At 39.4% G+C, this 25,058-nt stretch overlaps 1 protein-coding gene across 1 annotated transcript in view; it reads right to left on the reverse strand.

Moving 5' to 3' along the window:
• Nucleotides 1–2,525: 2,525 nt before the first annotated feature.
• The window catches only part of alkbh8 (alkB homolog 8, tRNA methyltransferase), a 38,464-nt gene continuing 15,931 nt past the window's right edge, over nt 2,526–25,058 (reverse strand). The window contains exons 7-11 of the mRNA XM_063054106.1: nt 19,205–19,311; nt 16,430–16,581; nt 15,695–15,963; nt 12,337–12,486; nt 2,526–3,907 (exon numbers count right to left, since the gene is read on the reverse strand). Of these exons, the coding sequence (XP_062910176.1) occupies nt 3,359–3,907; nt 12,337–12,486; nt 15,695–15,963; nt 16,430–16,581; nt 19,205–19,311 (1,227 nt within the window). The 3' untranslated portion in view covers nt 2,526–3,358. The remainder of the gene's footprint in view (nt 3,908–12,336; nt 12,487–15,694; nt 15,964–16,429; nt 16,582–19,204; nt 19,312–25,058) is intronic.

Below are 25,058 nucleotides of genomic sequence, written 5' to 3' on the forward strand. Positions count from 1 at the left end.
CAAATGTCCCATATTTCACGCAGATGGGAGAAGGAAGAAAAACTCTCCCTGCCATGCCGACCACAATCCAACTCTGAGTCATCCGAAAATTTCGAGCTCTGATCAGCTCTCCGACACCGAGTACTGAGCGCCATCTCTGCCCAAACGATTCGACCTCCTTCTCAGTCGCCAAAAGCAGGCAAGGCCAGGGATTTTGAGGCCTACGCTCCGAAAGATTCATGACCACATAGTAACGACAGCGGCGAACGGGCGTTTCAGAAATTTCTCCAGATGTTCCTCTGTGCTTTCACGTCCATTCTCCATCAAATCAGAATTGTCCACGGCCCCTATTTAACAGATACAGTATCATTTTTCACTGGAGGGCTGCGCACACGCAGGTGCGCTGCCATCTTCTCCTCCCGCCACCATTAGCTCACCAATAAAGCTTTTTTTCCCTGCTCCTAGTAACTATTTTAAATTAAGTTTCCCAACAATGGAAACAGTCAAATCTTCATTAATGAGCGTATCAAAACTGTAACCTAACAATTAAAATATCGCATGTTTTAGACCCACAATGCTAATTACCTCCAATGGCTTCACTTGCACGTTCTCATAATATTTGAATCTATCAGACTCCCAGCAAGTTTTCTTATCATCCAGTTAAAAGATATTGCCAGACTTGTTTTTCCTGAGGATATATAACCCCATAACCCCACACACTTATCCATGCCAAATTGGCTTTGCCTTCTGCAAAGAACAGATGGTGGATTCATCTACCTTAAGTGTTTTATATATTCATAATCATCAACGAGTCTATTACTGTATTGCTGCACTTCAAATTACCAAGCCATTCCAGGAAGTAAAAACTCCTACTTTTGCTGTATGATTTTCCATCTTCCAGCAATATCACTTGTACTAGGAAATCAATAAATCACAAATATCTGCTGGAGGCACTGTGGTGTGGCTGATAAGGCAGAATGTTTTGCTGATAAGGCAGAATGTTTTGCTGATGGGTGAAAAGGTCAACATTGATGTGTTTATCCAAAGAGCTCATTTCTGAGCAATACAACTATCACTCCTGAAAGCAGTCTTTGGCACCAGAGATACATGAGAGCAATTTAGACAATATGATAGACAATAGGTGCAGGAGTAGGCCATTCGGCCCTTTGAGCCAGCACCACCATTCACTGTGATCATAGCTGATCATCCACTATCAGTATCTAGTTCCTGCCTTATCCCCATAACCTTTGATTCCGCTATCTTTAAGAGCTCTATCCATCTCTTTCTTGAAAGCATCCAGAGACTTGGCCTCCACAGCCTTCTGGGGCAGAGCATTCCAAACATCCACCACTCTCTGGGTGAAAAAGTTTTTCCTCAACTCCGTTCGAAATGGCCTACCCCTTATTCTTAAACTGTGGCCTCTGGTTCTGGACTCACCCATCAGCGGGAACATGCTTCCTGCCTCCAGCGTGTCCAATTTCAGAGTATCCTCCAAGAGGACTACAACCTTGTCATAGGGTGTGGAGGTTTGCATGTCTCAATAAATCAGAGAACTACATTGGCTGGAGAGCAGACCTTGTTCTTTGGCTCGTGATAGGGTCACCCATGTCAAACAGGTCAAAGGATAAAGGCCAGACTAAGAGTGGTCCACTGGTCCTGCAGATTTGGGGGTTCAGCTCAGGGGCAACAACCCTGTCTGGTTAAAAAAAAGTTAAAGAAACAGCAATGAACAATACATCTATATCTGTGTGCAATGGTATTCCCAAGTCTCCACTCAGGACTTGCATGGCTGACAGTAGTGAAAACCAAGAAGAAGCTAGTGGCATGATGAAGGAAGCCTTGAACACCACCAAGACCAAATTTGAATTTTGGAGACCAAAGACAACTTGGCGCTGTATAGTAGAGGCAGAAATGAGAACCTTGAACCACACCTGCAGCACAATAGAGAAGATGGCCAAGGACAGACTAAGATGGAGGACCTACATTGTTGCTGTAAATACCAACGGGCAGTAAATAATTTCAGAGTATGCAATTACGTTGCAGGTTCTTTTGTAGAAGATCGAAAAGATCTCCTGGGTGTATCAATTATATTTCTGGAAAACTTGCATGAATCAAGAACGTAGAATCCACTGAACTCTTCCAATACAGGATGCATGTCACCAGTCATCATTCTCATCTTCCAAAAACCTAAGACAAAGGTATGCTTAGAGGAAGGTTATCTATGTTAGACAAGGTAGAATACTTCATAGAGGAATAACAGAATAATTTTGGTATTTGAAAACCTGGTAAAAGGATGTCACAATTTGACGACTTTTATGTTCTGGTAATTCTGTGAACTGAAAATAATGCATGCATTACAAAACAAATATCTTGCTGCAAACAGCACAGGAAACTAGGTCAAAACAAAAACTGTTAGTGACTTTTGTACTGAAAGTAAACCTTGAATAAATTTCACATTGCCAGTAACTTTATCCAAACCAGCTAATGGAAAAAATAATTGTAAACTGTAAATTCAACATTGAAATGGTCAACCCAGAAAATTGGAGCACATTTTTATTGATTGCCAAGGATGTTTTTAAAAATCTGAGATTTCTTACACATCTATTTCATTAAAACATTTTCATTCTAATTAAGATAACTGGGGGAAGTCAAACACATAAGCCACAATCCAGTTCATCTCACTAGCATTACTCCTCATTAATTTTTTAAAAAGGTATTACATACACCAGTTATAAAATGTTATTCTTCATTTATTGGGTGTGTTTTTGTATCAGTGATAATTTTATTTTTACATATCACACAAAGTTTTATATTCTCTTTAAGATGCATTTCCAATTCATGTTTGTTTCAAAACTGGGAACAATTTCAGTTGGAACAGCTATATAATAAATAGAAAGAAAACCAAACAAACAGCATTGTAAATACTCAAGCTTTCTAGGAATGCATGAAGACTATGGGGAACATTCGACACATCAATGTACTCCTACATTTTTAAAATTAAAGTTTAGTGGTTCTACTTTCCTCACTTGCGAATGACTTGAAGATGCACAACTGTCACTGTCTCTTCACACTCAAAGCAAAAACAATTATTCACACATGAATAATGCCCTTTTAAGAGCATCTTCTCCCACCCCCTTACTGGGAGGTTTCTTATATAAACCTGACATGGCCATGGTGACCCAAAATTCAAGTTGTTTCACACAACACATTATCGGTGCATTCATTAATACATAGCTCTCGGTGATTATTACCACATGACTTAATCATTATTACCTCTTTATTAAGTGTTTTTCCTTTTAAAAAGTCCATTGCTATTAAGATTCTAATTATACTATATTGTCATGTGCATCAAGTTAATTAAATATGAAGTTGCATCATTTTAGCATTTCTCAATTACGACACACCAGTTTCCTTGATCATAATAACTCTGAAGAATCCTAATATTTGATATACATCTGCAGAGGTTTTCCAGTTCCCCAGCCGAAAAAACATGATAAAAACGATGATAAACCACATGTTCTTTGACTTCAGGAGGTGGTGTTGTGGCACCATTAGCTTTGTGTTGGCCTCCAACTCCTTTTAAATGCCAAGGAACAAGCAGATCTTGTGAATCAAAGGAAGTTCTATTTGTATGAATAGGCAGCTTTGCACCATTTTGTTTATCTGTTGGATCCTTTATAACATCTGGTACCTGCTCAAAACAAGTTAAATTCATCCTATTCGCATCTTGATTGGTGCAAGAGTATTCAGTTTCTGCTTGCACGTCCGGACAATTTGTTTTGGATCGGACTAATTTTCCTTTCCTTTCTGTGAGATATTTAGATTTTACTTTGTTGTGTTCCTGTTCCATTGCCCAAACATAGATAAGTCCTCTGCCTCCTAGCCGTAGTAGTCTCACAATCTCTTTAACAGCTGACAGCCTCCTTTCCTGTAATTGAAAATAATCATTGAATAAGACTAAACTAAAAGAGCAAGACATTTATAAATGTTATAGTTACTATTTTACATCAGAACATAAAATAGCCAACTTGCTACATAGTAATATTGTCCAATTTAGCTTTTCAAATCATATAGCAAATCCCAGATAAGAGTTGAATAGATAACATTTTGTAGATTTTACAACTTCTAACTTTGCACCCCAATTAATTTGTATTAAACACGGATTCGTTAATAAGTCAGGATTAATATATTGTCCCGAGAAGGTATTGTAATTTAAACAAGTACTGAATAACTACGTTTGTCAAGTGTACAATCTACTATTCAATTTATTGATTGCAAAAGTACAAGTTGTAAGGTCCAAAATTCTTCAGTAGCGGTGGAAAATGTGGGTAATCTTTCATTTTCAAGTCAATAAATGAATGCAATATTTATAAAGCAAATATTTATAAAACAAATATTCACAAGTAGAATGAACATGGATTGAAGGCTTGCAGCTAATGAACAAACTTTTCTCTTCAACCATGTGTTTCTAGTAGATTCTATTCTAATTCAACAATTGCTTGGGTCAATGAGAATGATCTTCAGGAAGATAAAACACAGGAGATTTTGGGCAAGGAAGTACAAGCTAGAAGACCATTACAGCTTAAAGTTCTGCAACCAATAACCAAATATACAGGACTGAATCAGAAATCCAAGTAGATAGGTCAAAAATCAGACTAAATGAATTTGAACAGGAAACTGCAAAGAGTCACTTCCAGAGGTTAACGTACTTTAAAAACCTATGACAGGAGAACTGCAGTAGAAAAGGGAAGAACATACAGGTAGGTTAAAACTGAGGTCATAAGGATCACAATTTTGAAATGGAGAAATTATTGCAAAGTTTTCCCAAGCATTGTCTCCGAGTACATAAAAACATAAGAAATAGGAGCAGGAGTAGGCCATCCGGCCCATCATGGCTGATCTGTCTGTAAACTCAGCTCCATCTACCTGCCTTTTCCCCATAACCCTTAATTCCCCTATGTAAAAATCTATCTAACTGTATCTTAAATATATTTAGTGAAGAAGCCTCAACTGCTTCCCTGAGCAGAGAATTGCAGAGATTCGCAGAGATTCACCACTCTCTGGGAAAAACAGTTTCTCCTCATCTCCGTCCTAAATCTTCTCCCCTGAATCTTGAGGCAACGTCCCCTTGTTCTAGTCTCACGTACCAATGGAAACAATTTTCCTAATTCTATCTTATTTATCCCTTTCAAAATTTTGTATGTTTCTATAAGATTCCCTCTCATTCTTCTGAATTCCAGACAGTATAAGACCAGATGACTCAATCTTGCCTCATAGATTACCCCTTCATCTCTGGAATCAACCTGGTGAACCTCCTCTGCACAGCCTCCAAAGCCAGTATGTCCTTCCTCAAGTATGGAGACCAGAACTGCACACAGTACCTCAGGTGCGGCCTCACCGGTACCTTGTATAGTTGCAGCATGACCTCCCTGCTCTTGAATTCAATCCCTCTAGCAATGAAGGCCAACATTCCGTTTGCCTTCTTAATAACCTGTTGTACCTGCAAGCCAACTTTTTGTGATTCATGCACAAGCCCTGCCAAATCCCGCTGCACAACAGCATGCTGCAATCTTGCACCATTTAAATAATAATCTGCTCTTCTATTATTCCTTCCAAAGTGGATGATCTCACATTTACCAGTGTTGTATTCCATCTGCCAGACCTTGGCCCACTCAGTTAACCTATCTATAACCCTCTGCAGACTCTGCACATCCTCTGTACAATTTGATTTTCCACTCAGTTTAGTGTCATCAGCAAATTTTGCAATGCTACACTCAGTCCTCTCTTCCAAATCATCAATGTAAATTGTAAACAGCTGCAGGCCCAGCACCAACCCCTACGGCACCCCACTCACCACCAACTGGTGAAACACCCATTTATACCAACTCTCTGCCTTCTATTGGTTAACCAATCCACTATCCATGCCAATAAACTTCCTCCAACTCCATGCATCCTTATCTTATTTATAAGTCTCTTGTGCGGCACCTTATCGAACACCTTCTGGAAATCCAAGTGTACAACATCCACCTGTTCCCTCTTATCCACTGCACTCATTATGTCCTCAAAGAACTCCAGTAAGTTTATCAAACAGGACCTGCCCTTTCTGAATCCATACTGCGTCTGTCTAATGGAACCACTCCTTTTTAAATGTTTCGCTATTTCTTCCTCAATGACAACTTCAAGCATTATCCCTGACTACAGATGTTAAGCTAACTGGCCTATAGTTGTCTGTCTTTTGCCTACATCCTTTTTAAACATTGGCGTGACATTTGCTGTCTTCCAATCCGCTGGAACTTGCCCAGAGTCCAGAGAATTTTGATAAATGATTACCAATGCGTCTACTATAACCTCCAACAATTCCCTCAGCACCCTAGGATGCATCCCATCAGGACCAGGAGACTTAACTACCTTCAGGCCCTCTAGTTTGCTCATCACTATCTCTTTAATGACAATGATTTTATCGAGGTCACCACCTCCCATTTCGTCCATAACATCATTCTTTGGCATATTAAACGTGTCCTCCACCATGAAGACCAACACAAAATAGTAATTCAATGCCTCAGCCATTTCCTTATCACCCAATATCAATTTCCCCTTCTCGTCCTCCAAGGGACCTACGTTGACTTTAGCCATCCCTCTTCCGCTTTATGTATTTATAAAAACTTTTGCTGTTTTTATATTTTGTGTTAATTTACTTTCATACTCTACCTTCCCTTTCCTTATTTCTTGTTTAGTTGTTCCTCGTTTCTTTTTAAAGTTTTCCCAATCCTCCAGTCTCCCACTACTCTTTGCGACTTTGTACATGAGCTTTTAATTTGAAACTATCTTTCATTTCCTTAGTTATCCAAGGCTGGCTCTCCCCACACTTACTGTCCTTACTTTTGACTGTAATATACTTCTGTTGAGCACTGTGAAAAATCTCTTTGAAAGTATTCCACTGTTCCTCAACTGTCCTACCAAATAGCCTGTGCTCCCAATCTACATTAGCCAACTCCTCCCTCATCCCATTGTAGTCTCCCTTGTTCAAGCATAATACATTAGTTATAGATCTAACTATCTCATCCTCCATCTGAACATGAAATTCAATCTTACTATGATCAATCTTTCCAAGAGGATCCCCGAGTACAAGATCGTTAATCTTACATATCTCATTGCACAGGACTAGATCTAAGACAGTATTTTCCCTTGTACGTTCACTAACATGCTGCTCAAGAAAGCCATCACTGATGTATTCTATGAAGTCCTCCTCAAGACTTCCTTGACCAACCTGATTCACCCAATCTATGTGGAAGTTAAAATCCCCCATGACAACTGCCATTCCATTCTTACAAGCCTCAGTTACACTGCAATATTTTTATTCGGTGGCCTATAGATAACTCCCACCAGTGATTTTTTTTCCCTTTACTATTCTTAACCTGTGTTGGCGCGTGCCCAAGTGGGTCAAGGCATCGGACTAGTGATCTGAAAGTCACTAGTTCGAGCCTCAGCTGAGGCAGTGTGTTGTGTCCTTGAGCAAGGTACTTAACCACACATTGCTCTGCGACGACACCAGTGCCAAGCTGTATCGGCCCTAGTGCCCTTCCCTTGGACAACATCGGTGGCGTGGAGAGGGGAGACTTGCAGCGTGGGCAACTGCCAGTCTTCCATACAACCTTGCTCAGGCCTGTGCCCTGGAAACCTTCCAAGGCGCAAATCCATGGTCTCACAAGACTAATGGATGCCTATATAATTCTTAATCTCTACCCAGATGGACTCAACATTCTGCTCCGTAGATCTTATATTGTCTTTCACAATCGCCCTAATCTCATCCTTAATTAAGAGTGCCACCCCACCTCCTTTGCCTTCTTACCTATCTTTCCGTATTACCTGATACCCTTGGATATTTAATTACCAGGTTTGCAACCAGGTTTCTGTAATGGCCACTATATCATATGCCTTGGTTCTGATCTGTGCCACAAATTCACTAACCTTGTTTCTAATACTACGGGCATTTAGATAAAGTGCCCTTTTACTCATTGTCCTTTTAGAATCTAGTGACCTATGCGATTTTTGCTTTTTACTTTTACGCACTCTAACTTTTTTCTTCACTAACTCCAGCTTTGGTCTCTTTTTTTTTTTAGTTTTTTTTAGTACAAAAAAAAGTAAGAGTTTTATACAGTGCAAAACAAACATATCAAATGTACAGTTCATAACAGTTAAGAAAAAGCACCCATAGTAGGAATGTATAAAGTTAGTTACCACCCTGCCCTCCCACTACCCAACTCCAAGCAAACCTTACAATATATAGAAAACAATCAGAACTTTTATCACCAGAGCTGTATTTATAAAAAGATATATTGCTTACTACCTGAGCTATAATATGTTTACACATCAAAAAAAAACCGTAAGTCTTAACCGAAAAAAGCTGGAAGGAAGGGATTTAAATGCAAAAAAAAAAAGGATACACCCTGAATCTAAACGAGAATTATGAAAATATTCAAGAAGAGATCCCCACACCTTTTGGAACTTTATGTCCGAATTAAGAAGTGAATAATGAATCTTTTCAAGGTCTAAGCAGGACAGTACGTCTCTGAGCCATTGAGCGTGAGTGGGTGGGGCAACATCTCTCCATCTAAGGACTGCACATCTGGCCAAAAGAGAGGCAAAAGGCAAAGTACGACATTTAGTCAGACTCGGATGCGTGTCAACTTCTCCCGAGGTGCCGAAAAGAGCAATCAGAGGGTTATGTTCCAAATAGCAATTAAGTACAGTATATGGGATAAAGTTAAAAAGACATCTCTCCAGAATTTCTCCAAGCTAGGACAAGCCCAGTACATATGAATAAAGGAAGCCTCGCCCCCTTTACACTTGTCACAACAGGGACTGATATCAGGATAGGACCACGATAATTTAGTTTTAGACATATGAGCCCTGTGTACAGCCTTGAACTGTAAAAGGCAGTGGCGAGCACATAAACTGACTTGAGAATTGAATCCCAAATCTCCTCGGACAAAGAAGAATTTAAATCATGCTCCCAGGCAGTTTTAATTTTGTCAAAGGGGTCTCGCCTCAAAATCGCTAACATAGCTCAAATAGTGGATATTAAACCTTTACCCAATGGGTTCATACGAAGAAACAAGTCCACAACATTTTTATTGGGTACCTCAGGAAAATTTGGTATTAAAGGGTTGATAAAATATCCAATTTGGAGTTATCTGAAGAAATGAGTGTTGGGTAGGTTGAACTTTACAGACAGTTGTAAAGCAATTGTCTATGAAAAGATCTTCAAAGCACCTAATGCCCTTTCTCTGCCAGTCTTGAAATGTGAAATCCTGCATAGAAGGCTGAAAAAGATGATTATGTAGAATCGGACGAGAGCGAGAGCGAGAGAGCGAGAGAGCGAGAGAGCGAGAGAGCGAGAGAGCGAGAGAGCGAGAGAGCGAGAGAGCGAGAGAGCGAGAGACCGTAAAGACCATTATATTTTCTGAACTGAGCCCATATTCTCAGAGTGTGTCTGATGACAGGATTAACAATTGATTTAGGCAGATGGTAAGGAAGTGCGGATCCAAGAAGTGCGGGAATGGAGAGATTCTTATAAGAGTTCAACTCCATTGCCACCCATTTTGGGCAGTTAGACTGATAATAAAAGTAAGACCAAAAGATAAGGCAACGTATGTTGGCTGCCTAGTAATATAAACAAAAATTGGGCAGGCCATACCACCGACCCTTTTAGGTTTTTGAAGGTGAGCTTTCTTTAGTCTGGCATGTTTGCCCTTCCATAGATAGGACAAAATAATAGAATCTAACGAGTCAAAAAAAGCTTTAGAAATAAAAATTGGTTAAGATTGAAGTAAGTATAAAAATTTGGGAAGGATATACATTTTAACAACATTAATTCGACCTGTCAGAGACATAGATGGGGTGACCACTGTACTAGACTCTGTTTTGAATGGTTTAAAAGATTAGTGAAATTTTCTCTGAAAAGATGCTTATAATTCCTTGTTACTGTAATGCCAAGTAAATCGATTATTTACTACTTTAATAGGGAGGTTACGAAATTCTAATATTTGTGCTTCTTTGTTTATTGGAAAGAGTTCGCTCTTATGTAAATTAAGTTTGTATCCGGAAAGCTGGCTAAATTTGTTAAGGAGTGAAAACATTGGGGATAAGGAGGTAGTCGGATTTGATATAAAAAGTAAAAAATCATCAGCATAAAGAGAGACTTTGTGCTCAACACCCCCCCCCCCACCAAACCCCCGTCAATTCAGCACAGCTACGAAATGCAATCGCCAGTGGCTCTATGGCCAGATCAAAAAGTAAGGGACTTAAAGGGCACCCTTGCTGGGTGCCACGCTTAAGGTTGAAAGGTTGGGATTGTTGAGAGTTGGTCAAGACAGAAGCAGTGGGGTGTGAATATAACAATTTAATCCACGTAATAAAACTTTGTCCAAAATCAAATTTTTCTAAAACCGCAAAAATACCACTCCACACTATCAAACGCTTTCTCTGCGTCTAGAGAAATGACACATTCAGGAATCCCAGCTGAAGGTGAGTATAAGATATGAAATAGACACTGTATATTAAAAAAAGGGAGATGATTTTTAATAAAACCAGTTTGGTCTTCAGAAATAATTAAGGGTAGAATGTTCTCTAATCTACGGGCCAAAACTTTAGCCAAAATTTTAACATCAACATTTAGCAAAGAAATCGGCCTATACAAAGAACACTCTGATGGATCTTTGCCTTTTTCGCTAAAAGAATAATACATGCCTCATTAAATGATGCTGGCAACTTACCTTGTTTAAACAAGTCAGATAAAACTAAAATTAGTTGAGGTTAAAGCAGTGAGGAAAATGATTTAGAGAATTCTGCAGAGAACCCTTCAGGTCCAGGAGATTTACCAGACGGCAATACAGAAATAGTTGAGGATATTTCCTCCAATGATAATGGCTCATTCAGTTTTGCTTTGAAATCAGGAGAAAGTGTAGGAATATTTAAACTATTTAAAACATGCTCGACAGAAATATTATCATTTTAAGATTCAGAAGTATAGAGTCGAGAATAGTAATTCTTGAATGTGTTATTAATTTCAGAATGATTCAAGGCAATGTTCCCATTTCCCATTCGAATTTTGGTAATATGTTGTTTGGGTTCAGAGCGTCTTAGTTAGTTAACTAAAAATTTACCGGATTTATCACCATGGATATAAAACTGGCTCTTACCTACCAAAAGTTGACATTCAATTGGGTGTGTGGAAATAAGCTTAAACTGAGTTTGAAGTTCCACTTGTTTCTTATACAACTCTGGATTTTTGGTCTGGGCATATAGTTGGTCTGTTGCTTTATTTTGATCGACCAGATCTAATCACTCTTTATGGCTCTTTCTTTTCAAATTCACAGTATGTGAAATTATTTGACCCCTTAGATATGCTTCTCCATAGCATCCCAAACAACCTGACGAGGTTCAGATGACACGTTAGTATTTAAAAGTCATCTGGTCCTCCATAAATCTTACAAAATTATTATCCGACAACAGGGTCGGATTAAAACGCCAATGCTTATTCATTTGGGGGAAACCAGGAAGAATTATAGACAGGGTGACTGGGGCATGATCTGTAATCGATATACTCTGACAGTCACAAACCAATTATCAATTTAAAAATAATCAATTCTAGCAAAAGTGTGATGGATATGTGAAAAAAAGAGTAATCTCTCTCATTTGGATGGCCAAAACGCCATACATAGCTTTGTTCTCTGCATCACTTCCCTCTTCTTTTCCGTGTGGGTTCTCATCCCCCTGCCATATTAGTTTTAGGTTAAAGGAAGGTTATAGGGCTACAGGAGCTTGCTCAGATAAATAAAGAAAAACAATGAGCAAAACAAAAGCTCCAGAATAATATAAGTTTTTTGAAGGAGCACAACTCATAGTGGGTTTAGGAAACAGAGACACAAATTGTATTTTCGTTTATTTTACAACTGTCCCTCCATCTTCAAGAATGCACATATAATAAATATTTACCCAGAGTTAGTAACAGTTGCCATTCACAACCATTTACTAATTCCTTTCTTTTTAAAGGAAATTATGTTACTATTATCAAAATTATGTTTGATACTTGGGTTATGCATGGCATTTCTCAAGCTAGAACAAAATATTGGGAGCATAGATGGTGGCATTTTAAAATTCCTACTTAGTTTGATGAACACACAACCCAGTTCCTACACCATGTCAATATGACCTTTTAGATGTTTACATATTTAAATAAAACATTTTATTCCCATTAAAGATTCATAAATACTTCAAACTAAGCATGGACACAAAATAAAGAAACACATTCCCAGCCTAGGAACATTTCTTCGTTGAAATTACGGTTATACTTGCCTCTGTTGAAAAGTGGTGAATAACAGCTATAGAAATACAAGCATCACAAATGCCACCACGTAGGGGCACAAGCAAGCCATCACAGATGAAGACCTCAAATTTTCTCTCTCTGCAAATATCAACAAGATTTTTGCTGCGATCACAACCAATCTGTTAAATGAGAATGAAAATACTACTATATAAATTCTTAGAAATACAGATTAAGCAATTACAAAATTCTTAAGTCAATGTTAACAAACTTGAATACACTGTCAACCAACAGGCTGGAGTATTCAATTACACCAGTGCCCAAGAAGAGTACTGTAATCCGCCTTAATGACCATCATTCAATAACACTTATATCCACAGTGATGAAATGCTTTGAGTGGTTTGTCATGGCTAGAATCATCTCCTGCCTCAGCAAGGACCTGGACCCACTGCAGTTTGCCTATTGCCAAAATAGGTCTACGGCAGACGCAATCACAATGGCTCTTCACGCAGCCTTAGATCATCTGGACAATACAAACACCTTTGTCAGGATACTGTTCGTTGACTATAGCTCAGTGTTTAACACCATCATTCCTACAGTCCTGATCGATAAGCTACAGAACAGGAGCCTCTGTGCCTCCCTCTGCAATTAGATCCTCGACTTCCTCACCGGAAGACCACAATCTGTGCAAATTTGTACTAATATATCCTCCTCACTGACAATCAACACTGACGCACCTTGAGGATGTGTGCTTAGAACACTGCTCTGCTTTTCTACGCCCACGACTGTGGGGCTAGGCATTGTTCAAATGCCATCTATAACTTTGCTGTTCATACAACCATTGTTGGCGGAATCTCAGATGGAGACGAGAGAGCGTACAGGAGATATACCAGCTAGTTGAGTGATGTCATAGCAACAACTTTGCATTCAACGTCAGTAAGACCAAAGTGCTGATTGTGGACTTCAGAAAGGGTAGGACAAGGGAACACAAACCAATCCTCAGAGGGACGAGAGGTCGAGAGAGTGAACAATTTCAGGTTCCTGGGGATCTAACCAGGTCCCAACATATTGATGCAGCTATAAAAGCAAGGCAACAGCTACATTTCATTAGGAATTTGAGGAGATTTGGTTTGTCACCTAAAACACTCGAAAGCTTCTACAGAGGTACCATGAAGAACATTCTGACAGGCTGCATCACTATTGGGGGGAGGGGGCTACTGAACAGAATCAAAAGCTATAGAAAACTGTATAATTAGTCAGCTCCATCTTGAGTACCAGCCTCCGTATTATCCAAGACACCTTCAAGGAGCGATGCCTCAGAAAAGTGGCGTACATTATTAAGGACCCCCATTACCCAGGACATGCCTTCTTCTCATTGTTGATGTCAGGAAGGAGGTAGAAGCCCGAAGGCACACACTCAGTGATTCAGGAATAGATTTTTCCCCTCTGCCACCCGATTCCTAAATGAACATTGAACCCATGGACACTACCTCACTTTATTATTATTTCTGTTTTTACACTATTTTTAATTTAACTATTTAATATCCACATACTGTAATTGATTTGTGTATTTATTTTTTATTATCATGCATTGCACTCTGCTGCTAAGTTAACAAATTTCACAACGTAAACCGGTGATATTCAATCTGATTTTGACTGAACACCAAGGATTTAAATATTTTATAATTATTTCAAATTCCAGAGAACATACAAATAGTTATGGACATGGATGATTCTAACATTAAACAACCTTTAACATGGACTAGTCCCCTCTAAATTTAGCTGGTGGAAGCAGTTGGGAATTGGGAGTGGTGGTGGGAGGAAAAAAAAATAATCAGCCATTACATTTATAAGCCTCAAATGAGTATGCCATGTTCATTCATATCAACACCTTTGGTTATTAGAGCTAGGGCCCAGAGCAAGCATTGAGAGCAGTGAAAAATAGTTGAAATGGAGAAAAGGCAGTGGGTGGACTTTAGCAAGGCCTTTAATAAAGTCCTGCACGGCAGGTTGGTCTGGAATGTTATGTCCCATGGAATCCAGGGAGTGCTAATTCGATGCATTCAAAATTGGCTCCAAGCAGGAAGCAGAGGGTCATGGTTGAAGAGGGTTTCTTGGAATAGAGGCTGGTAATCAGTGGTATGCATATTTTACAGAAATGTTTTAAATTATGAAAGGCACAAGTAAGGTGGATGGTAACAGTCTTTTCGCCAGTGTAGACTGCCCAAAATTAAGGGACATAGATTTAGGGCGAGAGGAGAAAGATCTTAAAGGAACCTGAGGGACAAATTTTTCCACGCACTGGGTGGTGAGCATATGAACAAGCTGCCAGAGGGAGTGGTTGAGAGAAGTACAATAGTATAATTTAAGAAGCACTTGGATAGGGACATGGAGGGATAGAGCTTAGAGGAATATGGGTTGAACATAGGAAATTGAGATTGACTGGGTGTGCAAAATGGTCAACACAGATTTATTGGGCTGATGTATTCATGCTATATTACCCTGAAGAACAGCCAGCCATTGAATTATTTATTTGGGAAGGATCACTTCAATATGCTTTTTCTCTTAAATTTTTATAGATAAATGTTCAAATTGAAAGATTGACACAGATCTATTATCTAGTTTTTAAACTGGTATCAATGTTCATGCTTATTAGCTGAATTTGGACATAGCCATGCAAGGATTAAGAGTAAGCAAAGTGGCATCAATAAAGTTTAAGTATTTTTACAATAAGTCAGGTAATGAAAAGTGAGTGGTAGGTAATCTGTTTCTGATTTTCTGAGAGGAATTCCACAAGAAATGAATAGAAACTCACACAATTTGCACTGATAGGTGTAGTTATAACATCAAAACTGTCATTGCTCTTTAGAGCTAGTTGTATTATATTAACTTAACCTGCAAATACAGCAACCCTCAACTTTGCAAAATCATCCCAAAGTGCTTCATAGAAGCACTGTTTAAAGAATCAACAGTAGGTTACAAAAGAAAATGCTAGGACAAATGACCAACAGTTTGGTTGGAGGATGAATTATTGGAACACTAATGCAGAAACGAGGACAGAATTCTGCAGCTCAGGCACAGTATTCATAAATCTGGGGCAGATTGTAGTTAATGTGTATCGAAGATAGAAAGCAATGCACATGGTAAAGAAAAAGCCCTTAAAGATTAGAAATCATTTTAAGGTGGCATGGCCACTGAGAAGGCTATGAATGTGGTTTGAGAAGTTTGAGAGGGGCAAGAAGCAAATTTAAATGTGTGGTTTGAAGGCAAAGGAGATGATAAATGAAAAAAAATGTGACATTTCATTGAATGAACAGAATACAACTTTACATTAAACACAATAGTTATATACCTCACATGTTTTTAAGATAAAGAAATATATATATTTACCATAAACAAGTCCTTGTTAACACTCAAGTATTTGCCATTTCCACAACCAACATCAGCCACCAATGCTCCATCTGGGAGTGTTTTGAGAAACTCAACCACCTTTGGCCAAGGGGTGTGCCTAGTATTGCTGAAGTGGCCAGCAATCTCATCATAGACATCATGCACATACTTGTGTTCCAGCTTTGAGGCATCCCCATCAGTGATTGGAATAGACGGAGGGGGATCTGTGTATTTGCAACTATTTTGACTGTCACAAACTTCTTGGTAAGCTGTAGAAATGAGCAGAACACAACTTTTTCCTCATTATATGAATGGAAATTTGCATAAGAAAAAAAAAACAAATTGCAAATGTAAAACTTCTGTATTTTTCAGGTATTGTAAAGAATATAGTTCCAAACAAAACATTGCATCACAAGTTTCTCTAAAGTTGAGCACATTTTTACTTTCAAACACAGGCAGCACAGTAGCATAGTGGTTAGCACAATGCTTTACAGTACCAGCAACCTTGGTTTTATTCCCACTGCTGCCTGTAAGGAGTTTGTACGTTCTCCCTCTGACTCCCTCTGGTGATCCGGTTTCCTCCCGCAGTCCAAAAATGTACCAGTTGGTAGGCTGTCCCATGATTAGGCTACGGTTAAATCCGAAGCTGCTGGGCAGCATGACTCGAAAGGCCAGAAGGGCCTACTCTGCACAGTATCTCAATAAAACAAACTTGGAAAAAATACACAAACTTACCACAATCACATGGTTTCTTCCTGACTTTTCGGAAAGTAAAACTGGTCCTTGTTCCCCTTTTATTCAAGGTCAAGTTGCTAACATCACCACTGATAGTTCCAGTCTTTTGCATATCTGATGCTGGCACCACATCAAACTTCCGAGGTGTAATTCTATTAAATATATTTTAAAAAATGATTCTTTGGTAGTTGTCTGATCCTTTACATAATTTTCCAAGTTTCTGAAATATAGATAAACCTACTATAGCTAATAACTAATAAAAATAGTAAACTTTTCGTCCACAAGTTGGCCTAGACATAAAATGAATAGTAAACAAAGGTATAAACAACAATTTATTTTGTCGAATGGCAGTTGTAATGACCAGATAAATAACTGCAGTCTTGTTTATTAGAAGACTTCCTAGGTTAAATTTTCTCTAATGATATTGCTAATGTTACAAGCAAATTGGGAATAAATGCAAGACCATAAGATGCAGGAGCAGGATTAGGCCATTCAGACCAGAGTCTGCTCTGACATTTCATAATGGATAATTTATTACCTCTCTCAAAATTTATTATCGCAACTGCCAAAATCCAACAAAGGCAGCCACCAGACCTGCCCTGCCAAATGGCAAATTCACCCCCTCCTACCCCATCTCAGACTACTGGAAAAATCCCACCTAGTCACCCGTCAGATGCACACAACAGCCTGGTAGCACCTGGTAAATTCCACCCAACACTCCTACCCCTTCTCCGACTACCTGAAAAACATTACCCAGCCACCCATTAGGCTGGGCCTGCAATCCCACAGAACCTGGAAAAATTGGCCCCCTTACACTACTGCAGCTTACCGGACCACTGACAGAATCCAAATAAGGAACCAGCCACTAAAACTACAGTCCCGAAAAACCCAAGAAATTTGTCCCCTTACATCTCAGTGGCTTCTCCAACTACCGGAAAAATCCAAACAAGACGCCGGCCAGACTGGCATTGCAGTCCCACAGAACTCAGCCATCTGCCTCCTTTATACTGCTGCAGTCTCCCCAACTCCCAGCAAAATACAAATAAGGCACAAGACCATAAGGCATAGCTGCAAAATTAGGCCATTCAGCCCATCGAGTCTGTTCCACCATTCCATTGTGGCTGATCCCGGATTTCACTCAATTCCATACACCTGCCTTCTCACCATATCCTTTGATGCCCTGATTGATCAAGAAACGATCAACTTCCACCTTAAATATACCCATGGACTTTGCCTCCACTATAGGTTGTGGCAGAGCACTCTACAGATTCACTACTCTATGGCTAAAAAAATTCCTCCTTACCTCTGCTCTAAAAGGTTGCCCCTCAATTTTGAGGCTGTGCCCTCCAGTTCTGGATACACCCACCATAAGAAACATCCTCTCCACATCCATTCCATCTGGTCCTTTCAACATCTGGTAGGTTTCAATGAGATCCCCAATGCATTCTACTAAATTCCAGCAAGTACAGACCCAAAGCTGCCAGACACTCCTCATATGTTAACCCCTTCATTCCTAGAATTATCCTCGTAAACGTCATCTGAACTCTCTCGAATAGCAACACACCCTTTCTGAGATTCGGGGCCTAAAACTGTCGACAGCACACTAAGTGTGGCCTGACTAGTGTCTTATAAAATCTCAGCATTACCTCCGTCCTTTTATATTCTATTCTCCTTGAAATAAATGTCAACATTGCATCTGCCATCTTTAGCACATACTCAACCTGTAAATTAACCTTCTGGGAGTCTTGCATGAGGACTCATAAGTCACTCTGAGCCTCAGATGTTTGAACCTTCTCCCATTTAGATATTAGTCCACACTATTGTTCCTTTTACTAAAATGCATTATCGTACATTTCCCAACACTATTCCATCTGCCACTTTTTTGCCCATTCTTCCAATTTGTCTAAGTCCTGCTGCAATCGCATTGCTTCCTCAGCACTACCTACCCCTCCACCTATCTGCGTATCATCCGCAAACTTTGCCACAAAGCCATCAATTCCATTATCAAAATCATTGGCAAATAATGTGAAAAGTAGCAGTCCCAGTTACGACTCCTGAAGAACACCATAGTCACCAGCAACCAACCAGAAATGGCCCCTTTTATTCCCACTCGCTGTCTCCCACCTGTCAGGTATTCCTCTATTCACGCTGGCACCAGCCAGACCGACACTGCAGTCCTGCAGCACCCAGTAAGTTTCGCCTCAACACTCCTACTCCCCCCATTAAAAAAAATGAACATATGAACATATGTTAGTATGAACACATATCCACAATTTCCTGTTATGGTACCAACATTCATCTACTACTGCTCAACTTTGAATGGCTTTTTAAATTCCATTTAAATCGTTCGGCAGTCTACATTAGAAACGTCACTGAATTTACAATGCCACTGCTTCATCATAACCAATGCAATAGCTAAGAAAATACATTCACATGAAACTTAAATCATACACAAATTTTCATCATTTCTTTCACAAAGTTAGATTAGCATCTAAAACATTCTCAGCAACAAGTTCAGCTGTAACAAAGGATTCCACAAAATAATCTGTCCTCCTGTTTATGTGCCCAATATACCTTTTAGGTGTCTTTCCACATTCAGTGCCTTTCTTCTTACATTATGAAAAAAACACAAGTATCATTCCCTACAGTTACGTTCTGAGCCAAAGAGGCAACAAGGACCTGGAGCTAGTTGGCATGGCATGATACAGCTACAGCAATTTTCTTTAAAGTCCCCCCAGTAACTTTTCTTCAAAACTTCATACGTTCATCACTCACCCATGACTCCAAAGATATCTGGATTCTCCGGTCATGACCAGCAAACTGCGACGAGGTAACATCACTGGAACGCTATGGCCTGCTGGGTGCCGAAACTCCATCACAGTCTAGAGGTTCCAACACAAATAATTGTGTTAAGTCCAAAGTAACTAATTTAAAGCTAAAAAAATACGTGCAACAATTGAAAAGTCAAACGAGCTTTTCCTTAAAGGGTAGTGATAGTACTTGATTTTTTTTTTAAATTAGAGGTAGATTCTTAATAAACAAGAGAGTGAAAATGAATAGACAGGAAAGCAGAACTGAGTTTACAATTATATCAATCATGAGCTTATTGAATGCACAGCAGGTTTGAGGGTCTTAGCAAGTTACTATTGTTCCTAATTCATACATGTTCAGTACTGAAACAATGTCAGCAAATCTAGACTTGACACCCAAGCTATAACTAATGTTAACCTATCCACACAAGTAATGCACAAATATTCCTCAAAGAGTCAGTCATAGGAGAATAAAAAAATGATAGTCCCCTTCGACCCAAATAATGCATGCTAACCATGGTGCCCACTCAGCTGTCCCTATCTCTTACCTTTGGTGCATATCCTTCTAACCCTGCCTTTCTATGTAATTGTGCAAGTGTTTCTTAAAAGCTACTATTGTACGCGCCTCAAGATTTCCTCTCCACATCCAGCCTCTGAAGAAAGTTGCCCTTCAAGTTGCTTCTAAAATCTTTCACCTCTCACCCCATATCTGTGTCCCCTAGTGCTCCGATCAAATTCTTTAATGTAATAAAGAAAAGAAAAATCCAAATTAAAATTAGTCTCGACTTAAATTAATCCAAATATCTTGTGGTCCTGATATATTACGTTGAATATCATATATGTACTTCCTTAAGGTTATTATAGCTGGGGGTGGTAATGGAGACAAGCTCCCACTACCTATTAAATGCTCCCAAAGACAAGCGCCTGAAATAGCCTCCGACAACCAAGACCAGCTCCTGAACTTTGCAGGAGGCTTAGCTACTAAGCCCAATGGAACCATTACTACTGACAAGAGAAGGGGCAAAGGCAGGTTACTGGCACCTTAAAATCAGTCGCTTTGGGCAGCTGGGGCTCGTCAGCCATAATTGGCAGCTCATCCAGAAGGAAAACTCCAATCTCAAAACTCTGCTGCTTTGCAGATATACCAACTCATAGGGAAGGCTATGGGAGCAAATCCTGAGGGAAAAATCTGGAGCTGTAGTCCCTAAGGCAGTCCCACCATTGAGTTCAATGGTGACTGGCAGCTCCTGCGACGCTACTGGTACAAAACTGTATCTGTCTCTGTTGGTCCTTTGGGTTGTTCAGATGCATGGAGAGGGTGGCTTGCTACAAGGGCAACAGCCTGCTCTCCATATTGTATTGCCCAGGCTTGCTATCAAGACGGCTAGGAAGCAACATCCATGGTCAACCAATAGAGGCCTCTCATTACCACGTATGTATTTCAACAGCAATTTGTGTGTATGTGAAGGGAAAAGTTAACCCAGTCTGCTTGCCCAGTTGTTCAAGGCAAGCCTTGATAAAATGCTTGCTTCTTATATCCCTGATTTTCTCTGTTTTCAAAGCAGAAACATGCGGCAGCTATTGAAAATCCATTCATTAATAGTACCCTTGCTGGAAATTGTCTGTAATACTTTGAAAATTATCCAATGTGTTGTTAACAACCTACATTTTTGATCAGGAATAAGAGACAATATTTATTTATCCAAAAACTTTGGTATAATGAAAAGTCAAGATGCATCCGTAGAGCTCAACATTACAACTTTTAGCTTCAAAAGTATACTTTTTTTTTTAAATGGCACACTTTCTTATAACCTTTGGACCCAATATAGAACATGATTCAAATTCAGTCTGTCTTCACTCCCTCTGTTCCCAAAAATACAATGGGAGACAATTTAACTATAAATTGAGTAGGTTTCACCCAAAACACATGCATAACCCACATTCGGCCCAATTCCAGCTTTAACTTTTGCTTAGTTTGAATATAAAATATATAGCACAACGTATAATAGGTGAAGCTTCTGGAAGTCAGTTCATAATTTATTCACACCAACATAGCTAATCATAATGTATGTCTACAGAACGTTAACGTGCACAATGCGCTGCCTACAAAACAGTAGATGTATTGCCTATTCACCACCTTGGGAAATCCTAAAGGATACAACATGTGCCATGCAATCTGTTTTACTACAATAAGGCGTAACAGAATGCTCATATTAACTGAAGATCATCTGTTCCAGGATATACTTTACAGGTTCCTACTGGAGTCATTGGAACAACTGTTGCACGTTAGAAATGTGTGCCGTGCATCTTGAGCAATACTGGTGCATTGCAGTCATTTGCGTAATGGGAATTCCTCCTCACAGAATTCACAAATCATTAAACAAAAGTATGAGATACTGAAAGAAAAATTTACTCTTCACAGAATTTATGTGGAAAAAATAAAGTAACTAAGTGCAAAATTTATTCTGTTTCAACTCTCATTTCTTGACACATTCACAGATGACACTGCTTCAAACTACAAAAATCTGCAAGATGGATGGTTTTCTAGGAATGCAACACTTTACTTCAGGGTTGCTTGTATAGCAATTATGTGGAAATCAGCAAAACATTGCCAAATTATGAAAGGTATCTTCCTTTTGACAGAAACCAATTTTTTACCAATTCTAATCTGCAGCACCATCTAGAGATGTTACAGCAGTAACTACATGAACACAAAATACTCTGCAGATGCTGGGGTCAAAGCAACACGCACAACACGCCGGAGGAACTCAGCAGGTTGGGCAGCATCTGTGGAAACGAACAGTCAACGTTTCAGGCCGAGACCCTTCGTCGGTAACTACATGCATTGGCAGGTTCAAATAAATTAACATCTCCATTCAAACTGCCGCCAAATCTAGCATCAATACTAACAAGGTAATCAGTTAACACAAAAAAAGCTGTCATAATATACAAAGCTATTTTGTAGAAAGACTGACAGAAGATTTTTGAACTACAATATTAGATGGTCTCTAGTTAGACCATCCTCTCATTTTAAATCCCAGAATTGAAATGGCAGATAATTAGGACAAGAGCAGGATAAAAATGATGGAATAAATTAAAGTTTGCAAATAAATAAAGATGAAGTCAATATTTGATGGTTGGAGTGAAGGAAAGAATCAAGAGATTATAGGAAAAGGGTAGGGGCACAGAATTAGAGCTACGGCTTGTATAAATGAGAAACATGAATGTAGAATGGCAGGGCTAAATACTCTGCTGTAATTTCAACAATTTTTATAAACTGGGCCTAGATGACAGAATAAATTGCTCAGTTTTGGTCATTCCAATAAAGTCCTCAGGAGGTACAAATTTGTAACATAAATCAGTGGATTAAATAAGATTAAAACTTTAAGAATAAAGTTCGAAAAATGTGTAAGTACAGTGGATTCCACTTAATTGTGACACATACATAAGACCCATTAATTAGCTGCCCCTATTAGCCAAAGTTTTTTGGAAATAGTTAAAAAGACAAACTACCATTTAACTGAGAAACACATCATGTATTTAAATGAAATACAGAATAAATTCGAACACTGCCAATGCTACTACAGTGTGATTAAATTGTATTAGTTCCTAATAGTTTTTCAATAGAGAAATTCATTCAGTGTATTATGCTGTGTATGAGGTATCCAGGGAGGGGTAGCACCTCTGGTGAAGGGCTTGTCATGTCCTTTCTGAGCTGCATACTCACCTTTGGTCTCCACTGGACACTCAACTCTCACCTGAGGCTTCAATTCATATGTGAAAGCAGCCACACCCCGGGAAACCGCTTTGACAGGCAGGTTATACCAGGTGAGGATAGTTGGTAGGTCTTATACTCCAGTTACATAGAGAAATGCCTGTCCTAGCATGTGAAGTCAACTTTAGCGCACTGGGTGGATGAGATCAAGGTTGAGATCCAATGGCCTAGAAGGCGGTTCTTCAATGCTTTGTAGACAGCAAAGGGCATGTTAAGCACAGAAGAAGTCACGATTATCCACTACAGTCAAGGAAGACCCCAGTTTGTGACAACTACTACTTGTACCACTGGACCCCACCTTCCAAGGTCAAGAAAGTGGAACTGTCCGAGAGGAACAGCTTTTCCACTTTAAAAACTCTCCCGCACAGATTATATGGTCATCAAATATGAGGGACATCAAACATGCTACCATGTTCTTTTGACTGGCTGTAAATGAACAAAATTAGCACAAGCACCTTGTGTCCATACAATACTTTTGACGATTGCATTCTCCAAATCTTCATTTTAAAATTCAAGATGATTGTCATAGCTTCAAATTCTTCATAATTTCTAACTGGCCAAAGTAGTAAAACCATTTCATTCTCACTCCTGACTGTTTCTAGCATCTCCAAGCCTGAATGCTTGAAACCACAACGGGGGAAGAAAAAACACTGCTTTTTGAACACAAGAACGTAACTGACACTATTTAAAATCTGTTCACTTTAAACACGATGTAGTGTCTAATGTCCACACAAGTTCAAGCAACTGAAGTTAGTAAGAAACTATTCAGTAAGTCTCGCCCCAATTAAGCGGCATAATATCCCAAATTTGAAAAATATATATCTTGATTATTTTTTGTTTTTCAAAAGTTGTCCCAAATAAGTAGTTTCCATGATTAACCTATGAACTAATTAGCCAGAATCCACTGCATTCCAAACCTCTTGCCATTTAAAGGAACTCCTTTGTTCACATTAACGAAGATAAATTGCATCTGGAATTTGAAAATCAAGAAGAATTCCGTTAGTCACTTTTTACATGAAAACTAATTATCACTGTTTAGATTAAAAAGTAAACTCTATCAGAATTGCTGGTCACTAACATTCTCTAAGTTTTCTTTTGGATTAGAGTCTTTATTACTTACCTTGTCAATCAAGATGCTAATTAAAAAGGGCATCTTCTATTCTCCATCTCCCAGTTAAACCAAAAGAAAACAAACTAAACCATAAATTAGTCTAATAATCCATACCTCCCCTTATCCCAAAACTAATCCCATTGTAAATTCTGAGGTTTCCACTGGTCCGAGTCAACTATGGGTATTACAAACTGGCTGTCCAGGTACACAACCCAGGGCAAGACAATATGGAGAGAAAGCTGTTACCAATGTAGGAAGCTCCCCATCCCCACGTATCTGATGAATCCAAGTGATCGTCAGAGACCGATGCAGTTTGGAACCAGTGGCGTTGAAGTCAGCATTGAACTCAACATAGGACTGCCCTAGGGACTCCAGCTCTGGATATCACACCACCCCCCCCATGAGGGTTTACTCCCAAAGCCTTCCCCAAGAGTGAGTAAGCCACAAGGCAAAGGAGGTTTGAGATCAGAGTTTTCTTTCTTCTAGATGAGCTCCCAACCACAGCTGATGAGCCCCATCTGCCCAAAGCAACCGGTTTTAAGGCGCCAATAACCTGCCTTTGCCTCTTCTGTTGGTAGAAACGGTTTGGCCAGGCTTAGTAGCCAAGTCACACGTGAAGGCCAGGAGAAGGACTTGGTTGTCAGAGGCTATTTAAGGCATAGGCCGTTGAGAGCATTTAAGAGGTAGTGGGAGCATTATCACCCTCCGCTAAAACAACCTTAAGGAACATTGTAAACAATACCATGAGAAGATGCTAAGTGACACAGGGTCAGAATCCATTGCTAGAGACCAGTATGCTTACTGCTGCCTGACTTGGCAAGCATCCCCTTTGATGTGTCACGCTTAAATTAGCACAATTCAATGACAAGATTCCCCAGCATGTCTAACATTGGGGTGTAGTTGGGATATTCCAAGCAAATGTGGTTGCATTTG

The sequence above is a fragment of the Mobula hypostoma genome, chromosome 7, assembly GCF_963921235.1.
Source record: "Mobula hypostoma chromosome 7, sMobHyp1.1, whole genome shotgun sequence".
NCBI classification, from domain to species: domain Eukaryota; kingdom Metazoa; phylum Chordata; class Chondrichthyes; order Myliobatiformes; family Myliobatidae; genus Mobula; species Mobula hypostoma.